At 43.1% G+C, this 25836-nt stretch overlaps 1 protein-coding gene across 1 annotated transcript in view; it reads right to left on the bottom strand.

The window, feature by feature from the left end:
* PRIM1 (DNA primase subunit 1) overlaps positions 1-24640 on the bottom strand; it is a 28852-nt gene extending 4212 nt beyond the window's left edge. The window contains exons 1-10 of the mRNA XM_073663416.1: positions 24432-24640; positions 21867-22024; positions 20193-20299; positions 18814-18887; positions 18403-18539; positions 16866-16924; positions 15172-15281; positions 10297-10385; positions 5756-5886; positions 3109-3174 (exon numbers count right to left, since the gene is read on the bottom strand). Of these exons, the coding sequence (XP_073519517.1) occupies positions 3109-3174; positions 5756-5886; positions 10297-10385; positions 15172-15281; positions 16866-16924; positions 18403-18539; positions 18814-18887; positions 20193-20299; positions 21867-22024; positions 24432-24540 (1040 nt within the window). The 5' untranslated portion in view covers positions 24541-24640. The remainder of the gene's footprint in view (positions 1-3108; positions 3175-5755; positions 5887-10296; positions 10386-15171; positions 15282-16865; positions 16925-18402; positions 18540-18813; positions 18888-20192; positions 20300-21866; positions 22025-24431) is intronic.
* Positions 24641-25836: the final 1196 nt, after the last annotated feature.

The following is a 25836-nucleotide window of genomic DNA, read 5'->3' as shown; positions in this document are numbered from 1 at the left end:
TCTTTTTCCATCATGGACTCCCAACTACAGATAGTGAGGCCCCAACAGAAGGCCTGCCTAAGGTTAATTGCACATTGTGTATGCTCATGAAGTACCGTTGTGGTCAACATTATTTGCAGTCCTGAATATTAAAGGGAATAGGTCAGCAGGTTTTGTGGGTTATAGGAAGTTTCACCCCCAGCAGTTGGCCCCCAGGTACATTTCGCCCCTATCATTTCGATGCTGGGGACGAAATGTGCGGAGGCGAAATGTACCCGGGGGCGAGTTGCTGGGGGCGAAATATCCAATTCCCGGTTTTGTCATGTAATCTGACAGCAGCATGATGTAGGGGCAGAGACCCTGATTCCAGCAATGTATCCAGAAATTATAAATCAGTTTTCCCTGCTGCAGATGTAGCAGAGCTCAGTTGTTGAGCTCTATATAACCTCGCTCACACCACAGCTTTCTCTGTACATTGTATAGTGACAGATTGCTGCTAATCAGTGCTCATGGTGGCGGTTGGACCAGGATGCACAAGTCCTGTGGTGATAATATCTTGATAAAACAAAATACAGCTCAGAAAGTGACACATCACTGTAAGGCTGAGTTCACACGATGCGTATTTAATGCGTTTCCGCTGCGTTTTTGCAGTTGCGGAAACGCATGAAAAACGCATGGTAGAAGGGCAGCAATGATCCCCAATTGAAATCCGCATGTGCTGTGCCCATGATGCGGATTTTTCCGCAGCGTAAACGCTGTGCTCAAAAATCCGCAGCATGTCAATTAATTTTGCGTAAACGCGGCGTTTTCGCCGCCATTGACTTGCATTAGAACGCGCCAATTCCGCAAGACTGCATTTGTACTTGCGTTATTGGCGCGTTCTAATGTGCGGATGGTACCCGGGTGTGGAGGAGAGGAGAGTCTCATCCACACCCAGGTACCATTAAAAATGCTGTAAAACAAGAATAAAATAACAAATATATATATATACTTACCATTTGTCAGCCTGCGCAGCGCTCCTGCTTGGTTCCCGGCACTTGCAGTGAGTTGTAGGACCTGCGCTGACGTCAGAGTCATGTGACGGGTCACGTGACGCTGACGTCGGCAGGTCTTTCAATTCAAAGTTGCCGGCGAGGGAGAATGGATTGAGCAGGACAGCGCGGGCCATCGGAGGTAAGTATATACACTCTCTCGGGTCACACTATATAAATCCATGCTGTTTGCATGGATTTATATAGTGTGACCTAGTTGTCAAGCACTTTCCAAGTGATGCTAAAATCGCCTGGAAAGCGCTTGTCAACCCGCATGCGGAAACGCATGTGAATCCGCATGTATTCTGCAGGAAAAACGCATGCACAATCTGCATGCGTTTTTTCTGCCAGGGAGATGCAGAAATTTTCTGCTTCATTTCTGCATCGTGTGCACATACCCTAATTCGGGTCTTTGCTCCTACGTTATGGTGCCCTCAGATTACATAGCAAAAACCTGCTGACAGATTCCATTCAAAGCACATTTTTTCTATTCCTACACCCCATCTGATTGTCTATCACACTCTCCATTTCTCTTATTCATGGTGTACCTACTTCCATGTAATACAGCCTCTACCTTGATTCCTCTCATCCTGCATGATATTCCTCAATGCTCTGCTATAAGTCCCATAATGCACCAGTCAGCATCACTTGCTAGAGCCAGAAACAGCTACCTGCTGGGATGACACCAACTAGCCTTACTTCTATATTCTTCTAAATTAACTAATAGATTATCAGTAAACAGAGAGGCTGAACTGTGATCGCCTACATAACTGTGTGACAGGCACTGTGCAGTCATCATCATTATCTAGGACATGAGCTTCAATTCCCATTGTGAAGAACTTAATTGGTCCAATCCATGCCTTCGCTTTATACAAGAATTCCTCTGGACCGAGATGGTGACCCTCTTTACCCTTTTTATGGAATGAAAAGTCATAGTCAAGGAGGTAGCCATATGATCACAAGATATAACTGAAGATAAGTATACCATGAATTTCCAGACAGACGGTCAACTAAATAAGGTGCTGAATTATATTTATATGGAAAACTATGGACAGCATGATATATATGAAAAAAACCTTGGAGTGCTTCTTTAAGTGACCACACAGCCTCAACAGTCTGAAATGTTATCAAGTTTCCTACTCATGGGCCTTCAAGTACATGAGGAAAATAGATGACCCTTTCAAAAGTTGTATCGAAATGTAGCAAAAAATCATGTACAGATCCTAAAGAACTTCAGGCTGAGAACACATACCATGCACCGCACTTTGAATAAATTAGGGCCCTCTTGGCAAAGGAGGACTCCACTTCTTAAAGAAAGTCATAAAAAGAGCAGCTTACGTTATGTTTATAGATGAAGAAATTAAGCCGATAAAGAAAAATGCACTCTACTTAAAAGGGAAAGATGGTGGATGATCCAAAATGTTATGAGGCTGTTTTGCTGCCTCTTGGACTGGAGGTCTTGAAAATGTTACAGAACTGTTTTTTTAGGGCAAATCCTGTTCCTAAGTCCAATAATAGGTTTGGGTCAAATAAAATGGATCCTACAGCAGGTAATGACCCATAGCACTCCTTCAAAATTACATAAGAATGGTTAAAAAAAATGGAAAATGGAGTGTTTTAAACTGGCCAGCAATGAGTCCTGATCTCAATCCAAGAAAATCTTTGCAGAGGACAGAAATTTGTTATTGAGAAAAGAAACCCTGGAAACATACAAAAGAGATTAAGAGAACTAAAGTGGAAGAAATTACCTGCAGACAAGGTTCAAGAAACTCACAGATGGCTACAAAAAGACATCTGGAGGCTGTTCTTGATGCCATAGGTTGTCCAACTGAGTATTATGGAAGGATGGCTGCTTTTAATCCTGTCCATGTCCTATACTTCTTATATTTTTCATTACTGCCCTTACTGCTATATGGGGCCTGGTGAGCAGAAGCAAGGAAGTCTGGGCCCCCCTCTCTTTTTGCTTCTCCTCACCAGGCCCCATGGGCCGGTTAAGCAACTAAACAAGTGTCCTTGGACGCACATTCAGTTAAAATCTATTGCAGTGCATTTTTTTCCCCTGTGACAAAAGTGAGCATCGCCTGCTTTTTGAGGTTACCTTATTGTTGGGACTGCAAATGGATCAAAACTGTCCAACTTCTTCACATCAATAGGAACTGAAATTCTACCTAGTATAAGACAGAGCAGATTAGAAGCTTCAGAAAAATTAAATGTGCAGACAATGCTGTTCACCTTATGGCTATGTTCACACGCTGCTTTTTTTTTCTGCAGCAAAAACCTGATCTCTTGGTAGTAAAAAAGCTTCGGACAAAGCAGATTTTGATGACTTTTTTTGCTGGTTTTCTTGCTGCGTTTTTTAGGATCCCAAAGTTCAGCTTTGCTTCCACCAAACAAGCATGAACAATGCAAGACGTATGTGAAACCATAAAATACTTTTGGAAAAAAGGGCAATTTTATCAAATTATTTAGTGGAAAAAGTTTTGTGTCTGAAAAAATAGTGACCATTATGAACAAAAAAGTTTGAGTCCATGAAAAAATACACAATTGCAAATGTAAAAACAGCAGCGGGGAGTTGAATTGGTCAGAAATAGTTTGTCTAAGACTTTAGCAGGTTATTGAGTTGGTCAGGTATTGTTCAAATTCACACATATAACGAATTTAATTACACTGTACCAAAACTAAGATCCCTGCTCAGGTGAGGATACCAAGACATTTTGGTTTAAACTTGGGGGAGGGATGGGGGGAAATAATCACAAAAATAAATGTGTTTCACATCCTGCTGTACATGCTTTTTTTCACTAAAAACACTGGAAAAACTGATGGCAAAGTTTTTTGCTGCTTTTTTGCACTTACTCATTGCTTTCTATGGATGAAAAAGATGCTGAAAGAATTGACATACTTCAGTTTGTTTTTTTTCTAAAAAAAAAAAAGCAGTTTTCCAATTCAGTCAGGAAAAAAACAAACATGCGTGTGCATGAGATTTCTGAAAACTCAACGCTTTTGCTGGTACTGAAAAAAAAGCACCTTTTAATTTGCATAAAAAAACGCAGCAAAAACGCAAGGAGTGAACATAACCTCAGTGTTTCTTAGACTGGGTTCAAAACAAATTTGTGATAGGAAGCCAAAAGGACACGACTTTGAAATGATAAACTACACTGCTCAAAAAAATAAAGGGAACACTTAAACAACACAATGTAACTCCAAGTCAGTAACTCTTCTGTGAAATCTACCTGTCCAGTTATGAAGCAACACTGATTGTGAATCAATTTCTCCTGCTGTTGTGCAAATGGAACAGACAACTGGTAGAAATTATAGGCAACTAGCAAGATGCCCCCTATAAAGGAGTGGTTCTACAGGTGGTGACAGACCATTTCTCTGTTCTCATCCTTTTTTGGCTGTTGTTTTGGTCACTTTTTCATTTTGCCATTGTTCTCACCCCTAGAGGTACAGAAGCATGAGGCGGTGTCTACAGTACAACCCACAGAAGTTGCTCAGGTAGTGCAGTTCATCCAGGATGGCACATCAGTGCGAGCTGTGGCAAGAAGGGTAGCTGTGTCTGTCAGCACAGTGTCCAGAGCGTGGAGCAGATACCAGGAGATGTGGAGGGGGCCGTAGGAGGGCAACAACCCAGCAGCAGGACCGTTACCTCATCCTTTGTGCAAAGAGGAACAGGAGGAGCACTGCCAGAGCCCTGCAAAATGACCTCCAGCAGGTCACAAATGTGCATGTGTCTGCACAAACAGTTAGAAACCGACTCCATGAGGGTGGTATGAGGGCCCGACGTCCACAGATGGGGGTTGTGCTCACAGCCCCACACAGTGCAGGACGCTTTGCATTTGCCACAGAACACCAGGATTGGCAAAGTCACCACTGCGCCCTGTGCTCTTCACAGATGAAAGCAGGTTCACACTGAGCACATGTGACAGACGTGACAGTCAGGAGACGCCGTGGAGAGCGATCTGCTGCCTGCAACATCCTTCAGCATGACCGGTTTGGCAGTGGGTCAGTAATGGTGTGGGGTGGCATTTCTTTGGAGAGCCGCACTGCCCTCCATGTGCTCGCCAGAGGTAGCCTGACTGCCATTAGGTACCGAGATGAGATCCTCAGACCCCTTGTGAGACCATATGCTGGTGCGGTTGACCCTGGGTTCCTCCTAATGCAGGACAATGCCAGACCTCATGGGCTGGAGTGTGTCAGCAGTTCCTGCAAGATGAAGGCATTGAAGCTACGGACTGGCCCGCCCGTTCCCCAGACCTGAATCCGATTGAGCACATCTGGGACATCATGTCTCGCTCCATCCACCAACGTCACGTTGCACCACAGACTGTCCAGGAGTTGGCGGATGCTTTAGTCCAGGTCTGGGAGGAGATCCCACAGGAGACCATCCGCAACCTCATCAGGAGCATGCCCAGGCATTGTAGGGAGGTCATACAGGCACGTGGAGGCCACACACAATACTAAGTCTCATTGTGACTTCTTTTAAGGACATTACATCAAAGTTGGATCAGCCTGTAGTGTGTTTTTCCACTTTAATTTTGGGGGTGACTCCAAATCCAGGCCTCCATTGGTTAATAAATTTGATTTCCATTGATGATTTTTGTGTGATTTTGTTGTCAGCACATTCAACTTTGTACAGAACAAAGTATTCAATGAGAATATTTCATTCATTCAGAGCTAGGATGTGTTATTTGAGTGTTCCCTTTATTTTTTTGAGCAGTGTATATGCATTTGGGAGCTCTGTGCACTTGCCTGTTTTGGGGTGGACACTGAACGGACTTTTTAGCAAATGGTTTACCCCTTTGCTGACATTAACATCCAAACGGGGATAGCAATATTGTAACATTATTTCCTTCACTGAATTTGCACCTTTTTTATCCTAGACAGGAACAAAACACATGAAACAAAAATGAAAATCAACAAAGTTTCTTAATTTAAACAAAAAAGAAACTGAAGTATAATATATATACACACATACAGTACAGACCAAATGTTTGGACACACCTTCTCATTTAAATATTTTTCCGTATTTTCATGACTATGAAAATTGTACATTCACACTGAAGGCATCAAAACTATGAATTAACACATGTGGAATTATATACTTAACAAAAAAGTGTGAAACAACTGAAAATATGTCTTATATTCTAGGTTCTTCAAAGTAGCCACCTTTTGCTTTGATGACTGCTTTGCACACTCTTGGCATTCTCTTGATGAGCTTCAAGAGGTAGTCACCGGAAATGGTTTTCACTTCACAGGTGTGTCCTGTCAGGTTTAATAAGTGGGATTTCTTGCCTTATAAATGGGGTTGGGACCATCAGTTGTGTTGTGCAGAAGTCAGGTGGATACACAGCTGATAGTCCTACTGAAAAGACTGTTAGAATTTGTATTATGGCAAGAAAAAAGCAGTTAAGTAAAGAAAAACGAGTGGCCATCATTACTTTAAGAAATGAAGGTCAGTCAGTCCGAAAAATTGGGAAAACTTTGAAAGTGTCCCCAAGTGCAGTTGCAAAAACCATCAAGCGCTACAAAAAAAACTGGCTCACATGAGGACTGCCCCAGGAAAGGAAGACCAAGAGTCACCTCTGCTTCTGAGGATAAGTTTATCCGAGTCACCAGCCTCAGAAATCGCAGGTTAACAGCAGCTCAGATTAGAGACCAGGTCAATGCCACACAGAATTCTAGCAGCAGACACATCTCTACAACAACTGTTAAGAGGAGACTTTGTGCAGCAGGCCTTCATGGTAAAATAGCTGCTAGGAAACCACTGCTAAGAACAGGCAACAAGCAGAAGAGACTTGTTTGGGCTAAAGAACACAAGGAATGGACATTAGACCTGTGGAAATCTGTGCTTTGGTCTGATGAGTCCAAATTTGAGATCTTTGGTTCCAACCACCGTGTCTTTGTGCGACGCAGAAAAGGTGAATGGATGGACTCCACATGCCTGGCTCCCACAGTGAAGCATGGAGGAGGAGGTGTGATGGTGTGGGGGTGGTTTGCTGGTGACACTGTTGGGGGTTTATTCAAAATTGAAGGCATACTGAACCAGCATGGCTACCACAGCATCTTGCAGTGGCATGCTATTCCATCCGGTTTGCGTTTAGTTGGACCATCATTTATTTTTCAACAGGACAATGACCCCAAACACACCTCCAGGCTGTGTAAGGGCTATTTGACCAAGAAGGAGAGTGATGGGGTGCTACGCCAGATGACCTGGAAAATCCACAGTCACCAGACCTGAACCCAATCGAGATGTTTGAGGTGAGCTGGACCGCAGAGTGAAGGCAAAAGGGCCAACAAGTGCTAAGCATCTCTGGGAACTCCTTCAAGATTGTTGGAAGACCATTTCCGGTGACTACCTCTTGAAGCTCATCAAGAGAATGCCAAGAGTGTGCAAAGCAGTCATCAAAGCAAAAGGTGGCTACTTTGAAGAACCTAGAATATAAGACATATTTTCAGTTGTTTCACACTTTTTTGTTAAGTATATCAGTGGTCCCCAACCTTTTTTGCACCAGGGACCGGCTTGAAGCAAGATCATTTTTCCATGGCCCAGCAAGGAGGGGGTGGGGTGGGCGGGGCTTTGGTCATATGGGGGCGGGGTAATGGAGGGATTTGGAGTTTAGTGCATACTTATCATATAGTGTAGACCAGGTCCCCGCCAGGAGCTATGCCAGGAGCCCCACATAATGTGCTGTGCCAGGAGCCGCATCACTGAGGCCCCATCACGCCCTGCAGCAGGACAGGGCAGCTGTCCTGACAGCTGCTGTTCAGCTGCATTTACTTCATCCCAGGGGCGGACACAGACTGTAGAGGGCCCCTGTGCAAGAAATTTTTGGGGGCCCCCCCCGCCCTTCATAAGGCAACAAAGTTATGTAAACATAACCCCCCCATGTGCATCTCTCACCCCCCCATGTGCAGCTCACCCCCGTGCATCTCTCATCCCCCTCCGTGCATCTCTCATCCACCCCCCGTGCATCTCTCATCCACCCCCCGTGCATCTCTCATCCACCCCCCGTGCATCTCTCATCTCTCCCCTCCCCCCATGTGCATCTCTCATCTCTCCCCTCCCTCCCATGTGCATCTCTCATCTCTCCCCTCCCTCCCATGTGCATCTCTCATCTCTCCCCTCCCTCCCATGTGCATCTCTCATCTCTCCCCTCCCCCATGTGCATCTCTCATCTCTCCCCTCCCCCCATGTGCATCTCCCATTCCCCCCACTCCTAGTTAATTGTATTTAAAAAAAAAATAAAACTTGTTATACTTATCCCCATGCGATCCCTGCAGAATCCTGGCGCTCGTCCAAATCGCTGACACCAGGTTCTCCTGACTTCCGGCCATGTGACGGCGCCGTCACATGACCGGAAGTCAGGGGAATCATGAAGGTGCTGCCGCAGCAGCGCAGCGCTAAGATGTCCCGGACCCGGCGCTTAGCATGCGGCCGGGGGCCCCATGAGGCGAGAGACGCACAAGAGGGGGGCTCCGAGGGGGCTCCTACCGGCCGGGCCCCATACTGGAGTCAGGGCAGTCATGCCCTGATGGCGGCCCTGCTGGAGGCTGGAGGGGCCCCCTCTCCCCGCGGACCGGCTGAAAAACCCCAACGGCCCGGTCCTGGTCCGCGGACCGGCGGTTGGGGACCTCTGAAGTATATAATTCCACATGTGTTAATTCATAGTTTTGATGCCTTCAGTGTGAATGTACAATTTTCATAGTCCTGAAAATACAGAAAAATCTTTAAATGAGAAGGTGTGTCCAAACTTTGTCTGTACTGTAATATAATATATATATATATATATATAGATAGATAGATATATGCTGTGATTACAATAGAGAGTAAAGATATTATAAGGCAGAAGATACCAGAAATGTATGGTTAGAGAGGTTAGCTTTGTTCCCCCTCCTTTCTGTCCCCATCCCCCCTCTCCAGAAGGAATAAGGGTACATTTCCACATCCAGAAAATCAGCCATATTTAACAGAAGCATTTAAAGATATCTCATGTACAAGATGTAAAAATAGCAACATAAATCGATCAATGCTGCAAATTTAAACTGAACCTGTCATGTGAAAAAACGCTAGTAACCTGCAGATATGGGGTTAATCTCCAGTTTATTCTGAAGCTGTTTGATGCCCGCACTGAAAGGCCGGCGGCTGCTGGGAGGAAATTAACTTTAATCCTCCAGGCAGCCTCAGGCTTTCAGTCATAAAGGAACGGCCAGAGCGGATTCAGTCAATGCTCTATGCATTGCATAGAGAGCGGTGGTTGAAACCATGCCCCTCCACTGACTAAGTCGGCTCTTCAGTGCACCAGTGCCAAGTTGGCTGTCAGTCAGTGCTGGGGCATGGTTACAGCTGCCGCTCACTACGCCCTGAGCGGTAACTGAAGCCACGCCTCCACGACAAAGCCAGAAGCTGCCCGGAAGAATTAGCATATTTTTCGGACTAGAAAACACACCTTTTCCCCCTCAAATTTGGGGAGAAAATGGTGGTGCATCTTATAGACCGAATGTAATTTACTGGGGTTGGGGAGGGAGGGGGATGTGTTCAGAGGTGTGCGACGCTACAGGGCTATGCTGCAAGCCCAGGCTGGTGCTCTATGCTGCGAGTCCCATCCCAGGCTGGTAGAACGGGGTGTTCGGCGGTTCTCGCGCTCCACCGACATTTTGTGAAAGCCCGGAGACCCCGCACTTACATGGTTTCAATGCGGCGGTCTCCGGGAAAATGGCCGTTGGAAGCAGAGCATGCGCAGATCGAAATCTCGGCTCCCGAAAACACCCTTCTCTACCAGCCTGGGATAAGACTCGCAGCATCACACCCCCTCCCCCGCTAAGCTGAATTCGAACTGTTAGACGGAACCTCATTTGCTGCATTACATTTTTGATCCTATTTTCATTTTCCTCCTGATAATTTGGGAGGTGCATCTTCTGGTCCGGTGAGTTTTATGGTCTGAAAAATACGGTAGGTTAGTTTCTTCCCGATAACCGGGCTTTCAGTGCGAGTGCTGGGCAGCTTCAGAACGCCAATAACCGGCAGATTAACCCCATCTGTGCAGCTTAATAGCATTTTTCACATGAAAGGTTTCCTTTTAAATCCATAACATATCAATCTATCCTGCAGTACAACTGCGTATTTCCCTTCTTACAATGTAAAGAGTGAGATATGTGAATTTACAGCACAATTTTTTGGTAAGTACAGCTGCAGTATTTTTGCTGCAGGTAATTCACATCAGAAGTACCCTGTGGGAATGTACGCTTACACCCTAAGACATGGCCTTTTTACAGTAGAATTACGCACCAAGCCAGGCACACTTTTCTTTAACTTCTCCCAGCGATCTACAGAGGATCGCGCTTTCTGGAAGTCACGCAGTAGAGTCTCTCGCGCTGGTGGTTATTCAAATTAAGGAGAAAAGTATTGCTTCAAATTATTAGACCATCAATAACAGAACAGATTATACTGTATTAGTTGGAGAATCTCCTGAAAATGTTGGAATGGGTTTTCTTGTGCAAATAGCCACATAACTAGTTACTGATTCGGGTGGCAGAGCTTTGGCACTGGGACAATGCGCATATTCTATTAAGACTTTTCCCTCCAATAAGTAAGAGTTCTTTCAGCTGTGACTGTGGATCGGCTTTTTTTTTTTTTTTTTTTTTTTAAGTTCCACTGCAACTTTGTTTCATTGATTGGCAGGGGATACATCTCTGAACAGAGTAATATAGCGCCAGTGTCTGTTATGAGACAACCCCTCAACCATTTGCACCATGGCAAATTAATTATTTTTTACCTGGTCCTATTTGCTTCCCCTTCTTCCAAGAACATAACTTTTTTTTTCCATTGACAGACATACAACAGCTGGTTTTTGAAAGAAGCCATTCATTTCACCATGTAATGTACATGAAAAAAAAAAAAAAAGAAATTACCTGGCAACATGAAATCTCCAGGTCAGTATGGTTGCAGCGGTAACAAACCTATCTGATATAGTCTAGAGTGTCTGACAAGTGGTGTGCTCCTTTCCACAAATCTTACTTATGCGGGTTATCAAGCGCTTTTCCAAGCGATTTTAGCATCACTTGGAAAAGTGCTTGACAACTTGTTCACACTATATAAATCCATGCAACGGCATGGATTTATATAGTGTAACAAAGTAATAGTTAGAATAAAAATGATATAATAATAATAAAAAAACAAAACAACATTATACTCACATTCCGTTGTACCCCGGTCTTCTTTACGATGCGTCCTGGTCTCCCGGCGGCTCGCGGTGGTGTTAAAGGACCTTCCATGACGTAATTTAGTCATGTGACAGGTCACGCGTCCACCGACGTCAGCGGTCGCGTGACCCGTCACATGACTAAATTACGTCATGGAAGGTCCTTTTAGACCATCGCGAGCCGCTGGGGAGCCAGGACGCATCGTACAGGAGACCGGGGGACATCGGAAGGCAAGTATAATGTATATTTATTTTAAATTCTTTTTTTTACAGGTACTATGGTACCTGGTTCTGGAGGAGAGTCTCCTCTTCTCCAGACCCGGGTACCATCTGCACATTGAATCGCTTAATATCCACATGTGCACGTGTAGTCTTGCGGATATTAAGCGATTCAATGCAAGTCAATGGCGACAATTACGCTGCGTGTCCGCAAAATTAATGGACATGCTGCGGATTTTTCCGCAATGATAATCCACAGCGGAAGTTTCTGCAGTATGTGCACAGCACATGAGGATTATCATTGGGGACCATGGGGCACTTATTACCAAGCGTTTTCGCTGCGGAAATTCCGAGGCACAAACGATTGAAAAACGCATAGTGGGCACGCAGCCTAATTCTGGAGTTTCATTTAATTGTTTTTTCTCGTTTACGGCAATTACCTTATGGGTTAAATAATCTTGTATATTTTTATAGATTGGACTTTTATACATACAATAATACAAAATATGCTTATTTTTATATTGAGAAATGGGGATGACTTGTATTTTTTCAGTCTCATAAGGGACTTGAGCCTGCAACTGTTTATATTACATGCTGCAATAACAGTCTGTGGCTGGGTTTCACAGGAGCACCAAGATGGCAGTGACCATGGCCTTCAGTTGATCTCTGGATACCAAAAAACCCGTAGACACACTCTTTGGGGGACTAAATGCGCCCAAATAGGCACAGGCCGATCACAACCAATTAAATGCTGCTGTCAGAGATTGACAGTGCATCTGAATGCTCCTGTTTAACCAATCGGATACCTCCAGATTCTGATGCTAGAGCAAGGCAGTAGCTGTCTGCATAAAACAGCAAGCACCAGCCCTTTGTGGTATGGGCTCAGCTTCATACGCACATAGGACAAACTAATACTTCCCATGTCAGGAAGGGGTAAAAAAAATTTCCAGAACGGCTCACAATATTGATTTCAATAAGGTATAGTCTAAAAATCGTCTTACAAAAATACCCTTAAAATATATAATTTATTAGTAAGGATTAAAAAACACCCTGCCCATAGCTAATTATACACACATATATAGAATTGATACATTTCCACAGAAATGGATTAGCAGCCCACCAAAAATTGTTACAGAAGGAATCTATTAGTCCCTTTAAATACACAGGTAGATGCCTGCCATGCAGAAGAGGCTGGCACCCAAGGATGGACTCAAATGGCGCCCCTGCTCACCAAGGACTGTTCCTCCATGTCCCTTGATGATCCTAAATATAGATCAATCTTAACTCAACATGAGAAACCATAGATCCACATACCAGATAAGTGGATAAAGGTATAGGGCTATATACTAAGCTAACGGGACAGAAAAAAGGTTCAATAGGTGTGTTATGTCTATCCAATAATACTTATATTAAGCATGCGTCATCAGTGCATTAATGTACTCATCTGAATCGCTTGCAGTGCCTCTAAGCATTTTCCCTCCGTCATTCAGGTCATCAGGAGGCTCTTAGACAGTTTGGCATCAAATCACGAGGTCCTTTGTGAAGATAGCAGGGTCTCTGTGGTTGTCTTGTTACCCTCAGAGACCAGATGTCTTTTTCTGGTGGAAGAGCTGTTGGTTCCTTTTGTAACTATTTTTGGTGGATTGCTAATCCTTTACTGTGGTACTGGAAATGTATCTTCTATATCTGTGATGTGTGTGTGTGTGTGTGTGTGTGTGTGTGTGTGTGTGTGTGTGTGTGTGTGTGTGTGTGTGTGTGTGTGTGTGTGTGTGTGTGTGTGTAATTATGTATGGGGAGGAAGTTTTTGATCATTATTAATATAATATACAGTATTTTAAGGCTATTTTTGTAAGAAGTAGTGATGAGCGAGCATGCTTATTACTCGAGATTTACGAGCATACTCGGGCGAACACCGAGTATCTTCAGCGTGCTCGGGTGTTATGTTTGAATCACTCCGTGTGCATGATTTGCGACTGACAGCTTTAATACAAAAGAAATAGGCATTCCTCACATGTAGGAAATAGATGAGAAAAACTCCAGCACCTTCTCCGTATCCATCACAAGAAATGTAAAGTTAAAACGTCCATTTTATTAGTTACATTAAAAAAGCGCCATATGTAAGGCAGACCTTACGCGTTTTGAGCCAAACAGGGGTTCTTAATCATAGGTAAACAAAAGAAAAAAATATGGTGGAGACAACAAAGGACAGGAAGTTCATTAGTGAATGAAAATCCTAATTGTAAACACAAACATCTTTACTGCAGAATAATACGATTTGTAAGATAGATAAACAAGTTACTTTCTCCACAGCTTATAGTACAGACTATCAGGCTATTACAGATTTAATTCGGAAATATGCTTGTATATTACATCAGAATAAAGCACTTCAGAGCATCCTTAAGGAAGGAATTAATTTTGTTGCTAAAAAAATCCTCCAATATAGGAAATCTCCAAGTTTTTTGTCCACCAAAAGCCCAAGGTCAGACACATGGCTTCATATTAATGGATCCTATAAATGTGGAGGCAACAAGTGTAATATTTGCAAATTTATGTTCAAGACCCAGACATTTACTGACAGTGCAGGCAAAATATATAATATTACGCACTTTCTTTTGCTCTAGTACATATGTCATTTATCAAGTACTGTGCACATCTTGCAAAATTTTTTTATCTGGGTTGCACCAGCCGCATGCTTAAAAGACGCATCGCAGAGCACGTTACTGGAACGACTCCGAATCCTAATGCAGGGAGTCCTCCATGTCAGGGCTCAGCAAACATTTTGCTGATTTTCACTGTGGTGATCTTTCCACACTTAAGGTTATTGGTATAGACAAGGTGCAAAGACAAATACCTGGAGGAGATAGAGGCAAGCTTCTCCTAGCCAGAGAAGCCTCATGGATTCTTAAACTTAACTCTCGCATTCCCAATGGTCTCAATTTTCGCAATGATTTAATGTACATTTTTTTATACTTTTTTCTAATAATGTACTTAATTTGCCAGCATACCATGCACATAAGTTTAATTTATGCATATTACTGAGCAATTATCTTCAGGAGGATTTTCATTCACTAATGAACTTCCTGCTCTTTGCTGTCTCCACAGAAAAAAAGAAAAAACAGGTGCAAAGCCCCCCCCAGGTACACACCAGTCCTGTATACATGAAAAAAAGAGAGTGGAGGCAGCACACAAACGGAGACGGATAGTGAAATAATCTTCTCTTTATTAGCCCACGTGGCTGTAGCAACGTTTCGGTCCAAAGATGTGGACTTTTTTCAAGCTTGAAAAAGGTCCACATCTTTGTACCGAAATATAATTTGGTTCGAAATGCGTAAGGTCTGGCGTTTTTTTTAATGGAACTAATAAAATGGACGTTTTAACTTTACATTTCTTGTGATAGATACGGAGAAGGTGCTGGAGTTTTTCTCATCTATTTCCTACTGCTTCTCATCCCAGGATTTGCTACCAAGGATTTCCGTGCACCAGTGGACCCTTATGGCATATGAATGGTAGGCTGAAATTTTTCCTTTTATTCCTCACATGTGTTAAAGCTGTCAAACAGTCGCAAATCATGCACACGGAGTGATTCAAACATAACACCCGAGCATGCTGAAGATACTCGGTGTTCGTCTGAGCATGCTTGTCGAAAGGGTTAACAGAACATACTCACTCATCACTAGTAAGAAGGTTAAAAATGTTCCAACAACAAAATCCTTCATGTAATGATGAGATAAGACAAAGGATATCTTCAGGAACAAGTGACAACACTTTGTCCCAGCACTGCTTATTCTCCAGGATGTCCTGACCCACCAAGGCGTATTGTTCAAAGTATCTCTCTACAACCATAATGGATTTCCTGCAAGATACAGAACCAGGATCAAATATGCTAAAAGGACAAGTTATTTACAGATGTTCCAAGTTTAAAAAAAAAAAAATCCAGAAAATAAAAGCAGACACATTTAAACTATTATACAGAATCTTATCAAGAAACTAACCCAAAAAATAAAAAGAAACATGTATTGTAAATAACATTGTAACATAGATTGTAAGGCTGACAAAAACATTGTCCATCCAGTTCAGTAATACCCTGCAATGTTGATCCAGACCTCCAAAGACCCTAATGAAGCAAAAGCGAATTTGCTATCACAGCTTCATATACAGCAGAGTAAATCTCACTCAGAGGTCGTCCTTTCCCATACTTATTCTAGGTCATTAGGCTACGTTCCCACCATCTGGATTAGCTCAATATGCTAATGAGCGGCACTATTTAAATTTTTTTTAAAAAAAAAAAAAACAAGATTCAGCACCCTGAGGAAAATACACGAATGGGGACATCTTCAGATCTGAAATCCATCTCCAGTAGACTATTACAGTCAGGGCTGTGGAGTCTGTAAGCCAAACCTCCGACACCGACTCCATGACTCCCTCATACATGGCTGATGTTTAAGTGATAAATTTACTGCAGCACAGATTCATCTCAGCTAAAAGTCTAGACCCTTAGATCAGGAATAGGACATTTCATAACTTTCCCAAATTCTTAGGAAAAAATATTCCCTACAAACTGCATTGAATTACTGTACCCAATTTTAGGAGTCGGAGTCAGTCCATTTTATTCTGACTCCATCAAAATGGGCTCCGACTCCACAGCCCTGATTACAGTAGTAATTGCACTCGAGAAAGGCGTCTGGAACACTTCTGAACTCCATTAGTGCATTTACTATGACAACTTTCTACAGCACAGTAGTTCATAGTTTCACTGCTGTTACAGTAAAAACCTATGTTGGTGGAAAAACGTAGAGCAGGGATGGGGAACCTCTGGCCCGAAAGCCATTTACGGCCTTTTCTCTGGCCCATCACTGGACCACAGTGCTTGGGCCGGCAGCTTTGTTTTGATGGCCACCGGCCTTTTAATATCTTCTTGCTCTGTGAGCACAGCATTCACTACTGAACACTGAGGCACGTCCAAGTAAAGATTATATCCTGACACCAGTGTCAAGACTTACTCTGAGGGCGGAGTTAAAGCACAAATCTGTTCGCCCCCGAAGGATGGTATAAAAATCTAAATGGCCCTTGGCAGAAAATAGGTTCCCCACCCCTGACGTAGAGGACGCGCCCTTATTATAGACTAAAAGAGAGATCCCCGTTTTGGAACTTGATACATTTAGAGAGTTATTAGTACACACGTCAGCCATATTTTTTGGGTACTGTAGTGCACCTATTCTATTTTTTTTTTTTCACTTTAGTTTCATGCCTTTGAACCTGCACAAAGCTCTAGCATCTTCATGTGCACTGATGCCAAAAACTGTACAAAACATTTTGTCTCGTCTGCCTGGTGATTTGCGGAGAGATTTAACTATCTATGCCCCTGGATTTTTTTTCCTTGGCACCTGACCATCAGTGATGGTGGCCCTAATATCCACAGTATTAATGATGAACATACTTTATAAATGGATGAATTGGATCAGAAAGTTGTACTTTCTTTATGGTTTCTTCTCCTCCCTGTAAGAAAAAAAAAAAATACTTAGAGAGCAAAGATTAAAAAGTTTGTTTCTTCTTTGTTGTTTACAAAAAAAAAAAAAAAAAATGTTGATCAGAATTTATCATTATTAGGATATCTGACAGAAAGATGTGACATTGGCATTTTTTAGGGTCAGTGAATAGTGGATAAAGTGGCGACGACTTGAATATATATGCAAAAATCTCCTTTTTAGGGTTTCTGTTTAAAACAAACAATGAAGTCTTGTAAAATCCCTCCAACGACAGAAAATATTGTGCACTCAATGATATATACATTTTATATTTAACTACCTTTTTACTCTCCTCAAAGTGTAATTACAACACCGAGAAAGAAAAGTTGTGCAATTATGTAAACCACAGGATGGCTAGACAGTGTTGAGCGAACATGCTCGGATAACGTGGTATCTTCGGCGTTCTCGAAAAATATGTTCCCGTTGCCGCATTTCTCGTGGCTGTTAGACCGCACCACATGCAGGGATTGCCTGTTTGTTCGCTCCATATTGAGCATGAGAGCCACGTGCAGACAAATACACGTACTTACACGCCAGGCTACATGTTTCTCATACCTCTGTGAGCAGTCTGTGTCGCCTAAACGTGCTACCACGGCCTGCTGGACTGGTTTCCCATCGAGCACATCTGAAACATCATTGGTTGGGAACTGCAAATCGAGCTGCCAGCAGTGGATCTTGATGATTTGCTGCCCAAGTGCACTCAACATGGCTGAACGTTCCTCAGAAAACCACTAATAACCTCACTGATAGCAGTAAGCGCAGAGATTTATGTGTGGCACTCATTCTATATTGAATAAATCAATATATTTTTAAATTTTACATGAGGTTTCCATTTTTTCATCATTTGCGCATCATTAACATGTCTAGCGATCCTGTGATTTACATAATTCCAGAACTTTTCCCTCTCGTTTTTGCAATTTCAGTGTTGAGTGGGTATGAAGGGTAAGGGTATACATAGAGGTAAATATTTCCATAGTTGATAAAAAGAAGGAATGGCTAATGGCCATTTTTCTTTTTTTTTAGAAAACAAATTAAAGTAATAGATTCACCCAAGAAGCTGCTCCAGACTACTGAACGGTGAATGTCGCAGCCTTCATTGTTAGCTGGAATGATGCTATGTTTTACCTTGTAATGTATATTATTTAAACTAGTTGTCCAGAGTAAGAAAAATATGGCAACTTTATTTCCACAGACTATCAGATATTACAGCTTGGCTCTATTGCAAGGAACTACAATATCTTACAAAAACGGATCTAGTGTTGCACGGTCCTGATAATCTAAAAGACCAGTAAATGGATAACAGGTTGTCCTTTATACATATTTATCTTTGCAAAAAAAAAAAATCCTTAAAAATCCCAAAGAAGAAAAAGTTAAAAAGCATCTATACGTCTAGGTGTGGAGATGGCAAACTGCTCTTAATCCAGAAGACTATAACAGACATCACTGTACCTTCACAACCGTTAGATACTCTGCCACCGCTGATCTCTCCGCTTGAGAAAGTTTCCTTGCAGACTCATCACACACCCAGCAGTGAACGCCTCTTCTGCCCGAGTAAACCCATAATCGGTGCCGAAAGCCGAAGTCCTCTGAGAAGGAAAGATTGGATACAAAGACTTTAGTTGCAGAATCCTATATTATTATTAGGTATCACTTACACTATTTGGGATATCAGGAAATTACACAAGCCTGCAGGGGATCAGCTGACATGTCAGTCGTGGTGTAACCAGAAGTCAAACAACAGACAGACCTGTGAAGCTTCTCACAATGAAATACAAGCACTGGATGTCTTCTTCATACAGTTCAACAGGAAAATTGTGCAAATACACATCAGCCCTATAGTACATTACATAAAGTGCCTACCATAGAGGGCTCGATCCAGGATTCGAATGGCAATGGTCATCAATGTCCAGCATTTAGTGCAGATATCTGCAGAACTAGACATGACATACTGATCAGAAAAGTCATTTAGAACAGACATCAAAAGTACTGACTCCAAAGATATCGTATATGGATGAGGACTACATGCTAATTACTAATATATACATTCTTATATTTCTGAAGTTGGGCCCTTTTGAGAGAGATATATACGTATATAATGGGTCCCAGTGGAGGAACATGTGAGCACACACAATTCATCCCCCCGGCGCCTGAGCTATCTTCCTATGCATGCATGGTATATTATTATGTAGAGGACTTGGGGTGTAAGGTTCCTCCCATGGAGGAACAACAAGCTGGCATAGGGAAATTTATGGAAAATAAAGGTCTGAAAATTAGCCCTTTTGTGAGAAAGGAAGGAAGTGGTCTCTCTCGTGCCATTTATTGGAGGTCGAAGACCCTATAACGAGTTTTATACGTTAGGTTATTAGCCATACAAGAGTCTTCACCAAAGGGAAAGACCTCCATCTGTAGATTACTGCCGCTTGTCAGTGCAGGACACTGATAGGCTACGCAAGAGGCCTTCAATGGATGTTTAGAGTAAAGTTTCTCCTGTTGAACAGCATCAAAATGCATAAAACGACGTATAAGCAAGGCAATGATCCTTGGTCATACATGTCAAACTCTGGCCGCAGGGTGATTATATTTGGCATGCAACACTAGAACCACCACCCCTATGTGGGGCAATTATACTGTATGGAGGACTATGTGGGGCCATTATTCTTTATAGAGGACTATGTGGGGCCCATTATTCTGTATGGAGGACTATGTGGGGCCATTATTCTTTATAGAGGACTATGTGGGGCCCATTATTCTGTATGGAGGACTATGTGGGGCCATTATTCTGTATGGAGGACTATGTGGGGCCTATTATACTGTACAGAAAGCTATGTGGGACCCATTATACCGTATACTGGTTGGCCCGCGACTTTGTTCAAGTTTTTCACTTTGGCCCTCGGAGTCTTAGTTTGACATCCCTGTCTTAAGGGAATAATACAAATGTGGAAAAGGCTAATAAAAAAAAAAAAAAAAAAAAGTGAAGTCACACAGGTCTCCATCATCAGTCATCTTATAGATGGGAGTGCCATTCAGATTTGAAAAAAGATGGCTGAGAAAATGGGTGTGACAATCTAAAAAATGGGAAACAAAAAGCATAACATATATTGCTTTACAGAAGCAACGAAGCGCCCAAACCCTTTAAAAATTTAGTACAATTTTAAAGCACAAGGTCAGATATAAAAGTAAAGAAAAGGTGACGCCGGAGTGAAGGTGGATATCGCACAGAGTCGGGATTATATTATTACCTGCAGCATCTCCGCACATCGTCATAATCTGTCATATCGATATCAAACACCAGCTCCTTCTCCTGAGCTTGGAAGGTTCCAGATTTCACAGAGTTGTGCATACTGGGCTGTAGAAATGATTTACAAACATTATAATATACTATGTGATGTTTTCTGGACAGGCAATAGTTTAAAAACAACATACCCTGATCACCCACAATATTAAACCAACTGAATAATACAATTATCCCATGGCATGAGATCTGTCATGGAGTGGAATATATTAGGCATCAAATGAACAGTCAGATCTTGGAGTTGATTATATCGTAGCAGGAAAAATCGACAAATGTCAGAACACTAGTGCATGGCAGCTGTGTATGGATGAGCCCACGCTGACCCCTACCGACCAAAAGCACCTACAATGGACCGCAAAGCAGTGATGGTGGTGGCCTGGACTCATTTTCTTCTATATCATAGGACATTGTGACATACCATTTATCTAAAGATTGCAGCAAACTAAGTACCTCCCATAAGGTGCCATGGGATTCTACTGTAGTGGTCTCTTTCAGCAGGATACGTTCTGCCGCACTGCAATCATTGTTCAAGAATAAACAAGAGGTCAAGGTGTTACACCTAAATCTTACAGATCTCAATCAAACTGAGCATCTGTGGGATATGCTGGGAAAATACAGGTGCATCTCATAAAATTAGAATATCAAAAAGTTAATTTATTTCAGTTCTTCAATACAAAAAGTGAAACTCATTATATGGAGTCATTACAATCAGAGTGATCTATTTCAAGTGTTTATTTCTGTTAATGTCGATGATCATGGCTTACAGCCAATGAAAACACAAAAGTCATTATCTCAGTAAATTAGAATACTTTACAACAACAGCTTGAAAAAATGTTTTTAAACTCAAAAATGTTGGCCTACTGAAATGTATGTTCAGTAAATGCCCTCAATACTTGGTCGGGGTCCTTTTGCATCAATGCAGCGTGGCGGCGATCAGCCTGTGGCACTGCTGAGGTGTATCCATAAAGAACCCATCTTGCAACTCTGAGGATTTGCTGCTAATGTGTTGGTGCCAGGGGTCGTCTTCAGAAATCTTGTGGAGTCTACTTCTGAAAGGGTCAGAGCTGTACTGGCAGCACGAGGGGGATCTACACAATAATAATTTTAAAGGAGTTGTCCGGTCTAAAACATCAAGTCTGCAGTCACTCTGCGTGACTGCAGACTTGCCAATCCTCGCAGCAGACGCACTGTGAGGATTCTCTGGCATCAGCACTGGCGGTCATATGACAGCATGTATATCATATGCGTAAACCTGGCCTGAATCTGACTTGACTGTTTCAAGCCTCATGCAATACACTTGCATTGAGTGCGCTGGAAACTGTATATAGTTGAATTATGGCCGGGAGTGCGCATACTGCATACATGCGATCACATGATCGCCGTTCTCTGTGCAGACATCGGAGAATCCTCACAGCGCTCAGACACAGAGTGACTGCAGACTTGTTGTTTTAGACCAGACAACCCCTTTAATTTTATGGCTGACTGGTGTAGTAGTTGCATATATTTGACTATTGGGTACAGTGATTCGTATGCTGTTTTTAAGTCTATAGTTAATTTAGGCCATGTGGCTTGTGCCCTGGTTACTACATAAAGGTGTGTTACTAATGACAGTAGTAATGACCTTGTGGGAATACACTGCGCCTATGTCGATCTTGTAGGGATTCATCTTCTGCATCTCCTTCTCCAGCTCATTCATGTTATTAAAGGACTGATAGCGCACGTATATGTCGTCTTTCAGGGTGAAACTGAACTCTCTGTTTGGGAAGTAATTCTTTACGACTGAAACACAAAACAGGCAGATTTATTACATACACAGCAACAACGTTATTAGAGCATTACATAACACAGCAAACATGACAAAAAGGACAACCCCGATTCCATTGTGCATTCTGTACAGAACAGAGTCATTAGGCGTCCACTCTCCTGGGACGGCTGTGTACAAGGTTTTGTGGAGTGTCTGTGTGAATTTGTGCCCATTCATCCACAAGAGCGTGCACCTTTCTAGCTCATGCCAAGGGTGTTCGATGGGTTAAGACCAAGGCTCTATGCGGCCGGTCAAGTTCTTCCACAACAGACTCCCCCAACCAGGCCTTTATTGGCATTATTTTGTGCACTGGGGAGCAGACAAGGGTCTTTCCCAAACTTTACAGTTGGCACAATGCAGTCTGGCAGGTAACACTCTACTTGTAGGGCTGTGGAGTCGGAGCCCATTTTGGTGGAGTCAGTATAAAATGGAGCAACTCCGACTGCTAAAATATATAATAATTTGGGTACAGTAATTCAATGCAGTTTGTGGGGAATATTTTTCACAAGAATTTAGGAAAGTTATGAAATGTCCTATGAATGTCTGTCCTATTGCTGATCTAAGGGTCTAGACTTTTAGCTGAGATGAATCTGTGCTACAGTAAATTTATCACTTAAACATCAGCCATGTATGAGGGAGTCGTGGAGACTGTTTCATGGAAATTGAGGAGTCGGAGGTTTGGCTTACCGACTCCACAGCCCTGCTTGTATGTGCCAAACCCAGATCCATCCATAAGACAGAAATGTGAGCCATCACGCCATAGAAGGCATTTCTACTACTTCAGAGTCCAGTGGTAGCAGCTTTACACCACTCCATCCGATGCTTGGTGACTTAAAGCTTCAGGCAGCTGCTTGGCCATAACCCTGCCATGAAGCTCCCGGGCACAATTTTGTGAAGTCAGTGCCAGAGGAGGCTTGGACTCTGCAGTTTTGGAGTCAGCAGAGCGCTGGTTACTTCTGGGCCCCCTGCTCCTCCGCACTCGGTGACCTCGCTCTGCAACTTTACGTGGTCTGACACTTTGTGGTTGAGTTGCTGCTGCAGTCACTAAACACTTCCACTTTGCAGTAATATCTCACAGTTGATGGTAGAATATTTCAAAAGGAAGAAATTTTATGACTGACTGGTTACAGCAATAGCTCCTATTAGTCTACCTACAGTCACGTGTCCATCTTGGAGCTGTTTGACTGTGCTAGGAAAAAATAATTTCTGCCCAAAGTGGAACCCTTTGATGAGTGACGTAAACGGTAGCAAATGAGCGCTGCTGACTTTTCTGGGTCCATGTGCAGTCAGTTATTTCTTTTTAGAAAAAAAAGAAAAAATGTCTGCAAGCTGAGCAAATACAGACAACAACCACATAATAGTCAATGCGGCTCCTCTTCTCGCTCACGTCACTTAGCAAATGGATCATCTTTGGGGATGAATTCTGTATGTGTTATGAAGAAGGAGCAAGAAACTGGAACTCCAGAACTGACATGTGAACAGAGTCTTACAGGACCCCACTGGGATCAGTAAGCTCCATAGGACGACCCATTCTTTGGCCACGTTCAGTATTTCACTTTAGTATTTGTAAGCCAAAAAAAGTATTGGTGATGTGTTTATTATACTTTTCCCCTGGTTTTGATTTACAAATACTGATGTAAAATACTGGATGCGTCCTCACACACATTAGTAAGGGAAGACTGCGTGGCAGGGGCAGGATATTATACACCTGTGGCAATAGGAATGAACATAAAATCCAAATTCAGGGCTTAAGAGGAGAGTCCCGATACTTTGTCCATATGGTGAAGAGGACGGTGCTGCGGAGTACGGTACTGTGCCGAAATCAAAGCTGAATCTGGGACTGGGCACAATACATGTCAGCGGCGACGTCACCAGCACGTGTCCATCTCAGCACATGAAAGGCTGAGGATGCCTGGTTAGACTTATGGCACCAGCATGGTGGGAGCACAGGTCAGCAGGGAAAGGGACATACAAAATGTATTGTAACATGTTAGGGTAGGGATAGGGTGGAGGGTTGCTCAGGCTGTGTTCACAGCTACGATCTTCGTGTCCACTGTGCGGATCAGTCATAGGAGCAGAACAAGAATGATGGCAGCTATGGCTAAGGATCCACTGGGTGGCCATCATTTTACCACATAAACTAAGCGCTGCCCCCCCACCCCCGCACCACTGTGACCAGCACTCATCACCAGAGCGGGAGCGAGCCCACGGTCACAGCCACACTTCCCCGGTCTGTACATTTACCAAAGAAAACCGCAGCCCCAAAGCTCACAAACATGGACTGGGCTAGGAATCAGATAACGCGCTAACACTGGAAGCCCCCGATACGGCAGGGTTAGTGCCGGTGCCTGCTGCCCCCTGTAATACAAGCCTTCTTCTCACCGCCGCCGTAGTTCAGCCATCGGTAGTACTGGTAGAAGGGGAACAGCCTCCGGTAGTAGAGCGGCAGCAGGTCCGGCAGACTGGCCGAGTCATACACCGACAAGTCCATGCTGCAGCCGGAGCTCGGGATTCTGACAGCAACAACACAAACTACGCGGGAAACAGCAGAACCCGCCCACTACTTCTGCCATAACCCTGACGTCACTGCCGGTTCCTACTATGAGCATTATGGGAGATGTAGTTTTATCTCCTTCTGCAGCTATAACTGCCATCATTCTCCGCTTCTTCACCCGATCACCAGAACATGTTATTGTTAGTCCCGTATGCGGCTCATAGCCGAGAAGCCACAGAGGGATAACAGGGTTCTCAGCCAGTAATGACCAGAGGATGGCGCCAGGCAGAGTGAAGCGATTCTCCACAAGATGGCGCTGTATTACTACCATGCGGTCATTGAGCGTCTTCTCTCTGATGGCCGCAGTCTCCTCACACCGAGGCCTCGTGATCTGTAACCGCTGACAAGTGATGACAGATGCGGGGTGAAGAGCTGTCCTTTTATTTCACGTTTATTTCGTCGTTGCTTCTTCTTCTTTACATTAGTTCACACCGTGCGGCACCTTAGATTCATGAGGGACTTTTGGGACTGACTCGTTCAGACTGGTGTTGTGCACTGGATTCCTAATGAAGGACTTACCTGAGTATGAAGTGAAGGGCTGGAATCATTAGGAGGCGCCACTTAACCCCTTCACGCTGCAGCCCTTTTCAGTTTTGGTTTTTGGCTCCCCTTCTTCCCAGAGCCGTGGCGTTTTTATTTCCCCGTCAATATGGCCATGTGAGGGCTTGTTTTTTGCGGGACCAGTTGTACTTTTGAACGCCATCACTGGTTTTACCATATTGTGTACGGGAAAAAGGGAAAAAAATTCAAGTGCAGTGAAATTGCAAAAAAAAAGTGCAATACCACAGTTGTTTTTTGTTTTTACCACATTCACTATATGGTAAAACTGACCTGCCATTATTATTCTCCAGGGCATTACGAGTTTGTAGCTACCAAACATATATAGGTTATTTTTTCTGTAATATTAATATGAACATTTTTTCAGATTAATATTACAGAATTTTTTTTGTTAAATATTTCACGTTCACATTTTGTAGCTAGCACTTTCCTATGTTCCTGTTGCAGTAATGCAGTTTCAATGTCTTAGAGCAGTCACTCTTAGCAATTTAGGTGGCAACTTTGACCCTTTTTTTATAGTTTGAATCTTTTTAGTTGGCTCCTGTTCACATTAGTAAGATTGTGCTGCTCATTTTCACTAAGTTTCAGAAATCTGTCAGCGAAGAACGATGAAATAGCATTAATATATATGTATATATACAGTACAGACCAAAAGTTTGGACACGCCTCATTTAA

Source organism: Phyllobates terribilis, unplaced genomic scaffold, assembly GCF_046119375.1.
Source record: "Phyllobates terribilis strain yellow unplaced genomic scaffold, ASM4611937v1 Scaffold_2__4_contigs__length_985480577, whole genome shotgun sequence".
NCBI classification, from domain to species: Eukaryota; Metazoa; Chordata; class Amphibia; order Anura; family Dendrobatidae; genus Phyllobates; species Phyllobates terribilis.
Note: the sequence above shows the minus strand (reverse complement) of the source record. Positions and strands in the feature narration are given on the sequence as shown.